At 43.4% G+C, this 17,345-nt stretch overlaps 1 protein-coding gene across 1 annotated transcript in view; it reads left to right on the top strand.

The window, feature by feature from the left end:
• CCDC141 (coiled-coil domain containing 141) overlaps positions 1-17,345 on the top strand; it is a 202,317-nt gene that overhangs the window by 113,006 nt on the left and 71,966 nt on the right. The window contains exon 8 of the mRNA XM_062188558.1: positions 11,878-12,050. Coding sequence (XP_062044542.1) covers positions 11,878-12,050 — 173 coding nt within the window. The remainder of the gene's footprint in view (positions 1-11,877; positions 12,051-17,345) is intronic.

Here is a 17,345-nt window from a genome sequence, read left to right as displayed (position 1 = left end):
TGTTCTTAAATAGGCAGACATATTTAAGGAGTTGGAAAAGTTGTGATGAGGCAAAACTCATCAAAATAAGCAACCAGTGTTTTAATTTACTCACCTACCATGCTCCCTGAGAGACCGTTGGTTTTAGGGTCCATGGGTCAGGCTATTTGAACCACAGGACATAGATGATAAGTATGGCTAAACTATTAAAATAAAATTATTTAAAAAATGAAGCCTTTCCTTCTTGTCTATAACATCTTAGATTTCTCATGAAAACCCAAAAATCAGTTCATATTTAATAGCCTTACAACCAAGATATTCTATTTTCTTTTCATCCACTCTTAAGTATCTTTTTCTAAAAGTTATGTTTTATCATTTATTTGAAATGTTGAGAGTGAGTGTGAGCGTGAGAGACAGAGGGAGAGATCTTTGATCTCTAAGTGCCCACAACAGCTAGAGCTGGGCCGTGTGGAAACCAAGAGCTAGACGCTAAATCCAGGTCTCCCGTGGAGGTGGCAGATACCCATGTACTTGGGCCATTAGCACTGCCTCCCAGTGTGCGCATCAGCAGAAAGCCGGAAGGGAAGCAGAGTTGGGACTTGAACCCATGCACTCCAAAATGGGCTGTGGTATCTCCAGTGACATCTTAACCATTGAGCCAAATGCCTGCCCTGTGAATATCTTATAGTAAACTTGTCAATGGTCTTCTAGGTCATGACCATATTAATATTTCTTTTTAAAAAAGATTTATTTATTTATTTGAAAGAGTTGGAGGGAGAGATAGAGGGAAGGGGGAAAAGAGAGAGAGAGAGAATTTCCATCCGCTGGTTCACTCACCAAATAGCAGCAATGGCGATGGCTAAGCCAGGCTGAAGCCAGGAGCTTCATTTGGGTCTCCCGTGTGGGTGGCAGGGGCCCAAGCACTTGAGCCATCTTCTGCAGCTTTCCCCAGGCCATTAGCAAGGAGCTGGATCTGAAGTGAAACAGCCGGGACTCGAACCTGCACCCATATTGGATGCCGATGTTGCAGGTGGTGGCTTTATCCACTGTGCCACAACACCGACTCCAGTCAGGAGTGTATTCATTGCTTTCCTTCTCATGTACAATTTTCAGAGCATTACATCTCGATACTTGCCATCATCATTTCCTGCCTTGTTACTTCCATGTAGGTTTACATGCCTTTGCTAAATTAAAATTCCTTGGATATAAGAAACATGTCCATTTTTACTTCATGATCATCAGACCACCAGAACACTGTCTTCTTCTTCTTCTTCTTCTTCTTCTTCTTCTTCTTCTTCTTCTTCTTCTTCTTTTTTTTTTTTTTTTTTGACAGGCAGAGTGGACAGTGAGAGAGAGAGACAGAGAGAAAGGTCTTCCTCTGTCGTTGGTTCACCCTCCAATGGCCGTCGCGGCCGGTGCGCTGCGGCCGGCGCACCACGCCGATCTGATGGCAGGAGCCAGGCGCTTCTCCTGGTCTCCCATGGGGTGCAGGGCCCAAGCACCTGAGCCATCCTCCACTGCACTCCCTGGCCACAGCAGAGAGCTGGCCTGGAAGAGGGGCCGCCAGGACAGAACCGGCGCCCCGACCGGGACTAGAACCCGGTGTGCCGGCGCCGCAAGGCGGAGGATTAGCCTAGTGAGCCGCGGCACCCACCGGAACACTGTCTTCTAATTGGTGGCTGCTCAGGAATTATTTGAATGATAGAGAACAGTGAAATACTATAAACTGGACTTTCAAGCCAACCACCTTGCATTGTTCATAGGAGATTGTATATAGCCACAGTAGTGGAGATGTGATCTTAATTTTTTTTTTTAAGAGTTACATTATTTAATTGAAAAGTAGAGCTACAGAGAGAAGGAGAAAGAGAGAAAGAGACAGAAAGAGGTCTTATATCCACTGGTTCATTCCCCAAATGACTGCAACAGGAGCCCAAAGCTTCTTTCAAGTCTCCTACATGGGTGGCAGGGGCCCAAGAACTTGGGCCATCCTCTGCTGCTTTCCCAGGTGCATTAACAGGAAACTGGATCAGAAGTGAAGCAGCTGGGACTTGAATGCCCATATGGGATGCTGGGGCTATAGGTGACGGCTTAACCCACTGTGCCACAGCACTGGCCCCAGTGTGATTGTTTTTTAAAGAGGAAAGCTTAATTGCTTTAACACATAGCACCACAGACTTCAAGCTCCATCTCATCCGTGCATCATTATACGAGAAGGCGAGTGGAGTTATAGAAAGGGCGTTGTCATCACACAGCTCACCTCGTCTCGGAGGGCAGCACTGATCTCTCATTTCTCATTATTCCCCTTGTATTTCTCTGTGCTCCTTGGAGATTATGTCTTAATCATCTGTGTGTGCCACCTAGTGTTCAGACAATTTTTGTTTGACAAATGAATAAATGACTGGCCACGTGGCAAATCAATTCACGTTTTGAGATTGAGTTTTTCTCTTTCCTATGATAGATCTAATAATCCTTAACTACTTCCGGGGGTGTCGTTGATTAATAAAAGTTCTTACAATTGCTGACACATTATACTAAAGATCTTCTTAGAGTAAAGTTGGAGTACAGAGTAAATGGGATGGTGGGGTAGTAAGTAAAGATTTAGAAATGTTTACCAGCGTGATACTTTGCTTACGATAACAGTGGTTTTGGAGCCAGGCTTCCCGAGAGTGAATCTCATGTCTGATACTTGCTAGCTCTGGGACCTTTGACACTTACGTAACTTCCTGGGGCACCTGGCTTTTAAAGCAATCTGCATAATAGAAATACTAACTATGAGTACCTCGTGGGGTCATTGTGACGTCTAAATAAGTTCATGCATGGCTTTTGCATAGAACAGCTAAGTACTGACTAAATGCTAGCTGCTATTTTGTCATTATATGTGCATTTAATACTGCGCTAGCCTTTCTAATGTGACATCAATGCTTTTGTTCAGTTTCATACCCCCAGCTTGTAACCAAACACGTGGTCTGTAGATTTCAATACCTACTTTTGAAATAATGAAAAAAGTGTTTTACACATTGTGAGTGGACATTTTCCATATCAATATTCCCAAGACCATCCTAAGATTATTTAGGTCAATTTAGAGAAAAGAAATCAGAAATTATAAACAGAGGCTCACTGCCTAAAATTCTACTTACTGGGTCTAGTTTCCATTTTCAGGTGAATTGGCCTCCATAGTAAGAGATGGTTAATACATAAACTTTCTCCATTCTTTTTGATGAAATGCTTCCGATACATGCCACTGTCATTACAAAACTGGAAACTCCTTCTCTTCAAGGCTTTTTCAGCTTTTCAGATTGTGAGTCAAATCCTGTGTCAGGTGCTAATGGCTTTAGACAGCTCTTATCAATACCTTTAATCCACCTGTGGCAAGGGCAGATGTCTTAGTTCAGCAGCAACAGACTCTGACAGGCAAGGAATAGCCCAGAGCAGCCAGGGGGCAGGTGAATGTTGGCAACTGAAGCTACATCTCTCTTACGCCCCTGGTCTTCTTGCTTTTGGGAGCTTGGATAGGACTTGAATCAGCTCACCCATGGAAGTTATTTCAGCAGATGGTTAGGACAGGAAACTGAAGCTTTCCATCTTCCTACAGATTGAGCTCCCAGGAACTCTGAACCTCATGGGTGGTGGGATCCAGTGCTCTAATTAGAAGCCAAATAGGGTTTGGTATGTTTCCAGCCAAACTCACTCTCCACCCTCTGGACCCATGAAGGGAAACTTTCAAGGTTCTGCGGTTTGGGGGTTTTCTTGTTTTGTGTTGTTGAGTATTTATTCTCTTCAAGTTAATTAGTCATGAAGCAAACAATATTGCTTATTAAACATCTTTGTGGAACAGCATGGTATAAGGACCAGTGATTCATGGTTCTTGCTGAAATTATTAGTCTCGTAGATATTTTTAAAAGAATACAGTGTGCCGTATCCTGATGTCATCTTTTTGATCTGGTGCAGCCTGCCTTGACTCTTGTACTTAACGAAGGAAAAAAGGAAAGATTTTTATTAGTGCCTTAAAGAACAACAACAGAAAAAGAAACAGCTCCTTAGTATTTTCCAAAACAGGGCCCAGAGAGCTGATTTGTCTGTATATCTTCCTGGGAACTGAGTGATGCCACATGAAATGTTCAGGAAGAACTAGCACACGGAGGGAGAAACGTGATCCTTGTTCCTATATCCTTCCCCTCCATCCAGTCATAAAAGTTTTACTGACTTGTACATATAAGGTTTGAAGAAAGACGAGGATGTGAAAAAAAAAGAAAAGGGAAACATTAATTTCCAAGGAGTTTGTGTGGAGGTCACAGTGACCCATTGCCAGAAATAACCTGCTCTGCTACGTGTGCGACAAAGAGAAGCTCTCCAGCCTGGATCCAGTAGCCCAGATTCCTATGGACATGGTGAATAGAAAAGCCCTCACTTCTATTCTGGGGATGGATTAAGTGACAGCAGTGATCCTTAGATCATTTCTGGAATTGGCACATGGATGCCTCATCAGATTCTGCAGGGGAATGAGAGAAATTAGCTTTGCGTGTGACCCAGGTAATCACAGCAGTATAATCTTGAAAGAGGCTTCCTCTTAAAGTTCAGGAGATGAACTCTGATGTCTGTGTTCTCCACATTATTAGCATTACAGTTAGGTTGACATTGTGGGATAAGCTCTCTTACAGCTCTCTTACATTCATGGCCCATACATGTATTTGTTGAGCCAAGCAAAGGCTGAAATCATTCACTTCCTCTCTACTGCCTTTTTTCTTTCTTTTTAATTTGGGAGGCTGCTGTTCAATGGAGGAGACATAAGAGGAAAAGGCCCTATGGGACAAAGCCTGGGCAGCAGGTGGCTGTGTTCTTCTCAGTGTTTGATCAATTATGAAATAGAATAATAGCCAGCACGTATTTTCTGAGTGTTCACTACATGTCTGCAATCCTGCCTACCTACAATCATGTCTTCCTCCTTTAATTCTCAAAATAACAGCAAACATGACATGGATTAAGGTTATAGTGGCTCTCAACAAGGATTGAAGATCTAAATCTATGACTTAACACCATCAAATTATTAGAGAACATTGGAGAAACCCTGCAAGATACTGGCACAGGCAAGGACTTCTTGGAAAAAGACCCCAGAGGCGCAGGCAGCCAAAGACAAAATTAACAATTTGGATTACATCAAATTGAGAAGCTTCTGTACTGCAAAAGAAACACTCAGGAAAGTGAAGAAACAACCAAAAGAATGGGAGAAATTATTTGCAAACTGTATAACTGATAAAGGATTAATAACCAGAATCTATCAAGAGATCAAGAAACTCCACAACAACAAAACAAACAACCCAGTTAAGAGATGGGCCAAGGACTCAAACAGACATTTTTTCAAAAGAGGAAATCCAAATGGCCAACAGACACATGAAAAAATGTTCAGGATCACTAGCCATCAGGGAAATGCAAATCAAAACCACAATGAGGTTTCACCTCACCCCAGTTAGAATGGCTTTCATACAGAAATCAACAAAAAACAAATGCTAGTGAAGATGTAGGGAAAAGGTACACTCACCCACTGTTGGTGAGAATGCCAACTGGTAAAGCCACTATAGAAGACAGTTTGGAGATACCTCAGAAATCCGAATATAGCCCTACCTTATGACCCAGCCATCCCACTCCTCAGAATTTACCCAAGGGAAATTAAATTGGCAATTAAAATAGCTATCTACACCTCCATGTTTGTTGCAGTTCAATTCACAATAGCTAAGACATGGAATCAACCTAAATGCCTGTCAAAGAAGACTGAATAAAGAAATTATGGGATATGTACACTGGAATACTATACAGTGGTTAAAAAAAATCCCATCATTTGCAACAAAATGGAGGAATCTGGAAAACATCATACTGAGTGAAATAACCCAGTCCCAGCCGGCGCTGTGGCTCACTAGGCTAATCCTCCGCCTGCGGCACCGGCACCCTGGGTTCTAGTCCCAGTTGGGGCACTGGATTCTGTCCCGGTTGCTCCTCTTCCAGTTCAGCTCTCTGCTGTGGCCTGGTCATGCAGTGGAGGATGGCCCTGCACCCACATGGGAGACCAGGAGGAAGCACCTGGCTCCTGCCTTCAGATCAGCGTGGTGCGCCGGCCGCAGCGTGCCAGCCACGGCGGCCATTGGAGGGTGAACCAACGGCAAAGGAAGACCTTTCTCTCTGTCTCTCTCTCTCTCTCTCACTGTCCAACTCTGCCTGTCAAAAATAAATAAATAAATAAATAAATAAGCCAGTCCCAATGGGACAAATATCATATGTTCTCCCTGATCTGTGACATCTAACTGAACACCTAAAAGGAAACCTGTAGAAGTGAAACTGACACTATGAGAAGCAATGACTTGATCAGCTCTTGTCCTGGCTGTTGAGGAACAGCTTACTATTTTAGTCTTTTCAGTATTTTCTTTTTCTACTTAATACCATTGGTTGAACTCTTAACACAGAATTATTCTTAGGTGTTTAAATACAATAGAAAATTGATCCTTGATAAAAAAAAAGAGTGGGAATTAGAGAGGGAGGAGATGTACAGTTCGGCATATGTTCCCACAGACTTGCACATAAGGGTAAAGCTAAAAATTTGTCATAGGACTCCAAATCCCATTAAGTTGGCAGGTACTAATGCCATTTTACATGTTAAAGTGATCATATTATGTGTATAACTGATCATATAGATAGGATTAAGTGTCAAAGGGATCACATAAATAAGACCAAGTGTCTGGTATTAATAATAGATAGAATAAAAAAGATAGAATGATCCAACATGGGAAGCAGGCCACACAGCAGACTCATAGAATGACAAATGCCCTAAATAGCACTCTGACCTCAAAATCAGCCCTTAAGGCATTCAGATCTGGCTGAAAAGCCCAGGAGGGCATTTCAGGCATGGAAAGCCAAGACACTGTAGCAAAAAATAACCAACATGTGAAGGACCCTAATCCCCGCTGGGCCCTTTAGATTGCGACCCCAGACTCAAAAATCCTCAGACCAGACGATGCAAATGCAAGAGGCGGCTTTATTTCACGAGCGCTCGCGGACGCCGTCTCCAGACCCAACTCAACGGGAGGCAGGAGAGAGGCATGTGTAGTAGTGTCTGGGGGGCGCTTATATACCTGGGAGATAGCAGAAGCGGGGGATACAGAAGCAGAAAAAAGCATGGTTACAGGGTTTCAATAAGACAATGGGGTGGGGGCATGCAGAAAATACCTTGCATACTTTTGCCGTCTGCCGAGACCCACAGATAAGGGGCGGTTGGGTGCTTCCCATGCCTTTATCTGGCGCCGTTATCTCAAACCGCAGCTGCCTGCCCTTGACTTATAGTTTCGGCCCAATTTTCAGGAACTGTTTTATTAGAGTTCCCTAAGATGGTGCTGGGGTAGTTAAAATGGCGTGACTATTGTCAGGGTTGTTCATCAGTACACATCAGGTTTACTTATCTTAACCATTGCACAAGGGGGGGTTTCCAAACTGCTATTCCCTGTTATCTGCTAAGTTGCAGTTTCCCAGAAACTGACCTTCCTTGAAACTTTTAGCAGGTTAAACTCTGGTAAATTTTTACAATTTTCCACAAGTCCTTCACATGAAGGATCTCTGTGAGTGAGACCCCAGTGGAAAGAAGGATGTACTTTTCACTGAAGGGAGGAGAGAACTTCCACTTTGCATATGGCCCTGTCTAAATACCAACAGAGTTTGTGGATGCAAAAGGCTTCCATAGCCTTGGCAGCTCATGTCAAGATCCTTGGGTGGTCACTGACATCAAAAATAAAAGTGTTAATTGTTAAATCAACAACAGGAATCACTGTGCACTTACTCCCCATGTTGGACCTCTGTCTTAAATGAGGTGTGCTATGAGAATTAATGGTAAAACCTGTCTTCAAACAGTACTTTATACTTTGTGTGGGTGCAAATGGTGGAAATATCTACTTAGTATAGAGTAGGTTTTCTGTATATAAAGTGAATTAAAAACAAATCTTAATGAAAAATGGAATGGGAGAGCGAGTAGGAGATGGGATGGGAATGGGGGTGGTAGGGTGGGAATGGGGCGGGGGGAAGAAACACTATATTCCTAAAAGCTGCACATATGAAATTTGTATTCATTGAATAAAAACTTAAAGTATTTTTAAAAAAGGCTATAGTGGCTCCATACTAAAACAGAATAGAATTTATTTATAGGTAAGAAAACTACTTTGGGGCCAGCACTGTGGCACAGCTGACTAAGCTGCTGCCTGACACACTGACATCCCATATGAGCAAGTTCTCACTGCTCCACTTCCCATCCAGCTCCCTGCTAATGAGACTGGGAAAGCAGCAGCAGATGGGCCAAGTACCTGGGCCCCTGCACCCACGTGGGAGACCTGGATGACATTCCTGGCTGCTGGCTTTGGCCTGGTCCAGACCTGGCCATTTGGGAGAGTGAAGTCCTTTCTCTTTCCTTGTCTATGTCTCACCTTCTCACTGTCTGGAACTCTACCTCTCAAATAAATAAATAAAAATCTTTAATTTTAAAAAGAAGAAAGTAAAGAAGAAGTACTTTGGAGTTCGTCACTATTTTTGCTGTTCTTCAAAGGAACTTGAAAATTATCTTAAAGAAGTGAAGATGGAAGGCCTTGACATTTACTTACGAATTTCCTCTTTATTTCTTCCTTTAGAGAGTGGCTCAGGGGTTCCCAGGCCTGAAAGTGGCCTTGTATCAGGGCTAATTCACATAATTAAAGGTTAAGAGTGGCTTAAGAAAGCTCAAGGTAATTTGGTCTATACCAGATTCTTTTCTTTAGACAGGACTTTAATCCTCAATTAATAGGAAACTCCATTCTCTTCAGAATGAGCAATAAAAATTAAAATATAAAACAAATCGTCAGACACAGTGCTTATTGCCAAGCACTGTTTCAGTGAAATTGTTAGGTAGGTAGTCAGTTATGAGCTTATGTGTGTGTAACAGGCCTAAAGAGAAGACATCTATGTGCAGCATATGCATCTGCATCTCAAAGTCATCCCCATAATGTTTCAGGGGCAGTCTGGCCCTCGCATCCTGCCCTGCCCCCTTCTGCCTTCCACAATCTCCCAGGTGCAGCCTAGTATCTGCATCTCAAACACCCTGCTCCCTTCCTCTGGTCTGAAAAAATTTGCATCCATAAAGTCCTTTGTTTCAGACCTTCAAGAGAAGTTTTTGTATTTACATCCAAAAAGCCCTTTGTTCCAAGAGGAGCAGAGGTGGGGAAGCAAGACCCATCTCCTTAAAAACCCCCAGCCTCAACTGGACTGCGCGCTCAGCTCTCTGCATCTTTGCTGAGCCGCCCTCCTGGCCTGGTGAGGTGTGATCTCTCCACTCCTTCCTCCTCCCCAGTCTCTCAGGCTCTGATTGGAGAGGTGCCCATCCGTCCTTACAGATGTCCCTTCCTAATAAACCTTGCTATTTTACCTCCCACTACTCTCTGTCTCACGCCTGAATTCTTTCTTGCGCGAAGACAAGAACCCTGCAATTTCTCCGGTAACAAAATGAGTTGTGGCAGGACTGAGAATGTTACCAGATCACTTTATTGTCCAACAGCACCATCTTGTTGGATTTGGACTTCAAGTTCAAAGTATCTGTAATGAATATTTTTCTCTTTGGCTGTCCTGTAGATGAGGAAAAATCTCTCAGCCTTTCCCATCCTTTCCCACCTATAAGAAGGAAAGGCAAATGCTTATTTACAACTGTAAGTTAAAAAAAATTTTTTTAAATCCTCATCTTTTCCATGCAAGACTTCTTTAAAACATCACTTCTTTCTTTGCTTATGGTTATTTGTTTGTTTGCTTGAAAGTCGGGGAGAGATCTCCAAGTGCTTTTTCCTCCTCCAAATGTATAAACTAGTTGGGGCTGGGCCAGGCTGAAGCAGGAGTTGAGAACTCCATTCAGGTCCCTCACGTGGGTGGCAGAGACACCAGAACTTGAGCCATGCCCTGACACTGTAGCATGTGCAGCAGCAGGAAGCTGAAATAGAGAGCAGAGTGGGTACTTGAACTCAGACCCTCCGTGTGGGCTGTGGGCATCCAAAGTGAGCTTAAGCGGTGTGCCGAATGCCTACCCCAGAGCCCATCATCCTTAAGCCTCTCATAGTATCCTGTGCTGCATGGATTAGTCACATTTGATTAGCAAGGGCTTTAGGATATAACTAGATTTTGAGTCTCAGATCTGCCACGTGGAGGTTACTTGGTGCATTGAACCACTCCGAGACTCAGTTTTCCAGTTAGCATATACTAGGGATCACTCTTGTCTCCCTTGGAGGGCTGGGAACAGTGTGTCTGGAACCCAGAAGGCCTTCAATATTTGTTAACTGAATCAGAAGTACTGTGCAGCGGAGTCGAGAAGCAAGCACGTTCATTAAACTGCAGTTATTCATTTCAGCTGCTAAATAAGTGGCGGGGTTTTATTTTGAACGTAGAGCAGACTGGGGAGACATGAGGATGCTGGTGGGAGAACAGACTATGGCCATGTGAGTAAGGACAGTGTTTCAGAGAGTTCATCTGTAAGTTCCAGTTTCGTCCAGTTCCAATTCCACCAGCAAGCTCGTCCCCTAAAATGACAACCAGGTGCAAGGCGTGGGTGCATTGCAGTTTCACAGCTGTGGCCTCTTGCTGGGCTTGGACTGTGTTCCCTCAGCGGCAGCTCTGCCATGCTCCTTTGTCCTTTGGCCTCCCCCAGAAGCCCCTCTGTTCTCATTTCTCAGGTTCTGGACTCCTCCCCCAGGCCTGCTGTGGGCTCCTCCCACCATTCCCACTCTGGAGTGGGGGCTGCCAAGGTCAGGGACTTCTAATTCAGCAGTCTAAGAAGGCTGGACTTCGAGGCCCTTGCCTGCCAGCTTTCTGTGATGGGACTGTTCATGAGTGAGGTGGCTTCTTCCGCCAGTACTGCAGAGCACCCTGGCAGGAGTTCTTGCTGCTCAGCTTTGCGTCGACTTACCTGGTTCATCTGCTCCCCAGACCCAGACACTGAAATGAGCTATCAGGAGGCCTGTGAGGACCATGGCATTCTGCTTCCTCCCTCATGTCTTCCTCATACCGTACCACACAGTCCTCTTTTCTGTCTCGATTAGATGTGTGTTCTTCCATCTTAATACCAACCAAGGCTTCATGGCCAATGGAAGGCTCCTCTCCACTCCTGTTAATTCTGTAAACCTAATCCCCCATGCTGGGCGGCTGACCTGCTAATAAAGAGAGAGAATAAAGGAGTTTAAAAATCCTCTCTCAAGACAGTATCTTGGTTTGCAAGGCTATGTTGTTTCTGCATAATCCTATTTTGCATACGAGAAACTAAATATTACTTTGGTTTTACTCTTTGAACTGCTTCAGAACCAAATTCTAATCTCCTCTGTAGCCAGATGGATGCCTTCACTGGAGTGGGCTGAAAGTCTTATAATTGAAAGAAAGGGGAGAGAGGTATATTGGTAATTTTTTTGACTATTGCCTTGTAGTTTCTTAGGTTCCAATTGGAATTTATTGGGAAAGTTCTTTTTAAGAATTGTACTGAGACATTCAGGTCATGAGAGGTTGAATAATATTTTTTTAAATTGCTCATGCATTACTTGCACACAGTACAGAATTTACAAAACATAAACCAGGCTCTGCAAATTCTATGCAGTTATAACTGTGGGCTGTATAGATACATTCTCAACATGAACTATTTTGGTAATTTTATGGTGTTGACGTTCACTTGAGCAGGACTGAGCTGTGATCCCTTTCCCTGAATGGAGCCTTAAAACTCTCCAGCTGTTTTCCAAGACTAAGATTGTTGTATTTTGTTATGATCAAACGAATAAATTGAATGACCTGGTTTAATGGCTAGTGTTTCGCATTCACATGAATGTAGATTTTAAACTAGAAAAGCAGAAAATGAAAGTCTGTTTTCTTTGGCAGGCATTTGATGTACTTGGAAGAGTTGAAGCTTACCTTAAGCTCCTTAAAGCAGAGGGTTTAAGCCTGCCTGTCTTGGCAGCGAGGCATGAGGAATTACACCACGAAATTAGAGCCTGCACAGCTGATGCTTTGCAAAAAGGACAAACCTTAATCAGCCAAGTAGACTCCTGCAGGTGAGTCAAGCCTATTTCTCCCTCAATGTAGCAAGCTTTTTCACAGTTCCCACAATCTTACAAAATAAGTTGCATGATTCCTGCCGCCTTCCACACCCCTGCCCTGCTTCTGATGATTTACCGCATTATAATATGGTTGAAAAGATCTATTGAATTTTGGTCAACAGTGATCCTGAATACAGCCTTGCCCATCCGGAAGTGAGGCCTTCTTCTGAGCATGAGGACTTAGAGATGCTAAAGCTTTCTCTCTGCTGTTTCTGAGGAGGAGAGAGGGAATGAACAAAACAAGAAACAGAGCTGAGTTCTCAATTCTTCTCATATACCCGGGCGCTGCAGGGGGTGTTTTTCTCTTTTAGATCATGAGCCCTCAGTCTTTCCCATTCTTCTTTCCTTTCTGGGGGAATAAGAAAAGGTGCTAAAATTCCCTTTCACTCATGACCCCTCCAAACAAAATCCCAAGTCAAAGAAGATGTTATTAATAACAAGAGCCCACACGTGCTGGGTTCCCTGGCAAGAGCTTTAGGAAATATCATCTCAGTAATCCTCCCAGCAATGCCACATGGCACAGACTATTAATGTTTCCCTTTAACAGAAAGGTAACTGGGGCTGATAGAGAACCACCCCCAAAACTGGTTGGAGGGACTGCTCTAGAACCCGCAAGACTGGGTTCGCTTGCCTGACGTTCAGAAAGTCCATCACTGACATTGGGGTGGAGAAGAAAGGAGGTGTTTTTTTGTTTATTTTTTGTTTTTGCTTTTTTGCATTGCCCAGAGCAAGGAACCATGAAACTGTCACCTAATTCCTGGGCTCCTCCAGGGGTTGGGGTTGAAGCTGGAATGAGAGGTGGATGTTCAATGTGCGTCCAGAACTTGGCTCGTGGACAAGCAGATTGAGATTCCAACAGGTCAGGGAACAACTCCGAGTCGTTTGTAGGTTTATCCCTCTTTTACTCAGTGGTGGTGAGAAATACACAAGAAACAAGCAGTAGCGTGCAAGAGCAGTCAGGCCACAAGCGGTGTCTGTCTTCGTGTCTGTGGATGCAGTCAGACACGCATGCAGACATACATGAACACCCACCACCATCCACACATTCGCATCCACAGCTAACCATGCCCCCTTGTGGCTTATGTGGGCTTACTGATGAAAGTGGCTGGGAGCCAAAGCAGTTGCCTAACAGGGCTGTGGCAGTTCCAGTACTGCCAGTTACCATGACATCGGTTGCTGTAGAGGCAAAGAGGGGAGCCTAAAGGAATGGGAATTTGATAAACACCACCGTCCAGACACCAGGCTCCGCGTTGGTTGGCAATGATCACTGTCTTCCTTTGATTGGTCAGTAATAGTGTGTTCCTTAGGGAATTTTTTTTGATGGCCATGTGGGCTTCAGTCAGCTGGGGAGCTACATGCAGGTGATAGCTACTTTCTGTCCCAGACCTGAAATTTTCTGAAAAGAAACCTCTTAAGACAATACCAACAAGGCATTATCTAGTGCAGAAGCAAATTCCCACATGAGTCTCATGATTGGAACTTGTGCTGCTCCCTCAATTCAGCAAGTTAATTTTAGTGAGTGACTGATTTGCTATCAAAAAAGACAGGCAAGGCCACTTAAAGGGGTGGAAGTTAGGAGACTGGGCGTGATGGTTCCTGGCATCTGAGTTCAAAGCCCTGCATAATGGCCTAGTTTCAAGACCCCAAGAGGTTAAATAACTTGCAAAAGGTCACATTATCAGTTAGTGGGCAGAGCTAGACCAAATCCAAATGCATGGAGCCCAGAGACCATGCTCTTTTAGCAGTGTGCTAGGTGGGTCATTTATTTTATTCATATTTTATAGTAGATTGAGTGAATGCATCCGTGTGAGCTTAGAGTATGGGCACAAGGAGGAAGAAGGATCTTGAGAAACAGAAAATACAACAGAGAAGAGAACAGAGATTGGGACACAATGAGGAGATGACGCATCAGATCCCGAACAGGTGTTGGCTAGGAAACAATGAAGGCAGAGCTTATACTTGGATAGAGAGAGACCACAAACAGAGTTGTGCAAATGAATTAATCCTGGTTCTTCATTTTGCCTCTCTATGAATTTCCTTGAGACTCAAAGATATTAAATTCAATGACATGCACAGAATATGGCAAATTTATCATGTATCTGAGCCCTTGTTCTGCTCTATTTTAGATGTGTTTGAAAGTGTTGATTTGGTAACTCTGGGGAATTTTCTCTCCATAAGATATCTGAGTCCAGACAGAGGTGGTTAATCCAGGCCTGTTATGGTTGCTGGGAAACCATGCAAAACTAAGATTAGAAATAATCCAAGATCTTCTAGTAAGAGCCAAGAAGTTGAGGCCATGAGAAGGGCAAATGATTTTTCCCCTTTGAAAAACTAAAGGATAACAATTGTAGCTCCTAAGTTTCTTTAGCTTGGCTCCAAGTCATGTGTCAGGTAATAGTGTTGTCCTTCAGGCTGCGTGAGTCCCGGCGTGCTCCCCTGAGGCCTCAAGTATGGGGACAGGGGCGTCTACTCCCCTCCCTGCGACAGGGCCACATTTCCAGAATGTGTAAATGTCTTGGGCCATGCAGAGGATATACAGTAGGGTGTTATCGTGCCTGAACTCAGGTTACTTGTTGGACATTGGGCCATATGATGCCCGTTTTGGGTGATGAGGTCTTCAGTTGTAAGATGGGGACTGGTTCCATGTCATCAAAGCACCACCAATGTCTTTGGTCAGGCTACTCTTTGCTTGTGACGCTTCCCTGGTCCTGGGAAGATTCCTTTCATACCTGGCTAGGTCAGTATGCAGTCAAGGACCCCTCCCCAGAGCCCTGGAGTTCTCTTTCTGCCTTATGGGCCCAATAATTCTAGGTGCCATGGCTTCCCCAAGTCTGATCCCAGTCTTCTAAACTCCTCAAGAAATCTGGGCTTTATTTGGGTTCTGTTTGGGTTCTACCTCTCCAAGATTTTTTTTTTTTTTTTTTTTGACAGGCAGAGTGGATAGTGAGAGAGAGAGACAGAGAGAAAGGTCTTCCTTTTTGCCGTTGGTTCACCCTCCAATGGCCGCCGCGGTAGGCGCGCTGCGGCCGGCGCACCGCGCTGATCCGATGGCAGGAGCCAGGTGCTTCTCCTGGTCTCCCATGGGGTGCAGGGCCCAAGCACTTGGGCCATCCTCCACTGCACTCCCTGGCCACAGCAGAGAGCTGGCCTGGAAGAGGGGCAACCGGGACAGGATCGGTGCCCCGACCGGGACTAGAACCCGGTGTGCCGGCGCCGCAAGGTGGAGGATTAGCCTACTGAGCCGCGGCGCCGGCTACCTCTCCAAGATTTGGCCTGGAAATGACCTCCCAGGTAATAAGCCGTTGCAATCTAAGTTTTATCTCAATTGTTTCTGATATGTCCTGTGCTGCCTATTTTTTAGTGTCTAAAAATTGTTTCAAATATTGTCTGTTTTTCTGATTATTTAAAGCATGAAGATAAATCTAGTCTCTGCTTGTTGACTAGAAACTAAATTTCAATTTTCAGTTTTGATGCTTAACTCTGGAGTTAGAAAATGGCTAAATATTTTGACAGCTGAACTTAATCATATTTGCTCTAATAGGTAATTAATTATTTTTAATACTTAAATATATAGCATAATGCTTTTATTTTGTACACATCCTTTCCTTGGCATTTACTGAGCATTTTCAGTCATTCCTTTTGTCCTAGTTGATATATTTGTCTACTGAAGTAGTCTGATTCTTTTTGCCTCCTTTGCTTTTTTTGGTCTTAATTTTTACATATACATTGTTTTTCAAAGGGACATCTATAGTTCTGTTTTTGGGAATGCAAACTGGATCTTAATAAACAATAATTAGCACTACTTTAAGAAACTTGAAATAATGGTCAGGTAATTGGATTATAAAATAATTCACAATATGATTTCTGCCAACATCTTAGGTATTTAAGCTTTCATAGTGGTTCTAAGGCATTTGGTTGCCCTGAGATTTCATAATATTTTACAAATCAATACTACTTCCATTTGGCAGCAGCAGGATTTGAAGTTAAAGTGAAATTGTTTCTTGGCAAAGGACATTTTTTATTTAGAAGGTGTATATAACTTAGAAATCCATTAAAATGGAACTGAAATGTGTTGGAATCTCAGTTGCAAACTAGTGCCATGCACGGTGCCTGAACTCAATCATATGCATTAATGCGTTTGGGACTTGCTTACCTTCCTCATCTAAAGATCCATCTGCTCAAGGACTTGGGTCAGCATCTCAGAAAAGAAGAAGAACCCAAGGAAATTTTTTATAGGAAGCTTTTATTTAATAAATATAGGAAATTTAGAATCACAACCACTGCTGGAGTGAAGGGAGAGTTTAAGTAGTGATAAAAAATGAGTGGTGGGTGGGTAGGTGTTTGACCTAGTGGTTAGGGGCCTGTTAGGTTGCATGCATTCCAGTTCAGAGTCTTCTGTCCAACTCCTGCTGCCAACTTCCTGTTATGCAGACCCTGGGAGGCAACAGTGATAGCCCAAATAACTGGGTCCCTGTCACCCATGCAGAAACCTGGATTGAGGTCCCAGCTCAATGGTTCAGCCTCCCATTCATGGTGAGCCTTTGTAGACTACATCAGTGGACAGGAGTTTTAGCTCTCTCTGTTCCTCCCTCTCTCTCCCCCTCCTCTCTCCCCCCACCCCCATAAATAAATCAATATTAAATAAATGATGTCATTGGGAATACAAATTTCAACAGGACAAGGTAAATGCTTTTAGGCATCACAATAGCTATCTGGACTTCTGAAGGCCAGCCATGCCACTACTAGGACGTAGAATGCTACTGTTGTTAGTTATTACCAGATATTGGAAAAATTTTAAGAGTTCTTGTGAAAGGATTTTTATTTCATGCATTCTGAGAGCCCAAACAGTGCTGTGACTTTTTTTTAATTAAACTTTTATTTAATGAATATAAATTTCCAAAGTACAGCTTATGGGTTACAATGGCTTCCCCCTCCCAAAACTTCCCTCCCACCCACAACCCTCCCCTTTCCCGCTCCCTCTCCCCTTCCAATCACATCATGATTCATTTTCAATTTTCTTTATATACAAAAGATCAGTTTAGTATATATTAGGTAACGATTTCAACAGTTTGCCCCCATATAGCAACACAAAGTGAAAAAAAAATACTGTTGGAGTACTAGTTATAGCATTAAATAAGAGTGTACAGCACATTAAAGACAGAGATCCTACATAATATTATTTTAAAATTAATTAATTTTCTATGCCATTTCCAATTTAACACCAGGGGTTTTTTTTTTTTTTTCATTTCC

Source organism: Lepus europaeus, chromosome 1 (genome assembly GCF_033115175.1).
Source record: "Lepus europaeus isolate LE1 chromosome 1, mLepTim1.pri, whole genome shotgun sequence".
Classification (NCBI taxonomy): Eukaryota; Metazoa; Chordata; class Mammalia; order Lagomorpha; family Leporidae; genus Lepus; species Lepus europaeus.
Note: the sequence above shows the minus strand (reverse complement) of the source record. Positions and strands in the feature narration are given on the sequence as shown.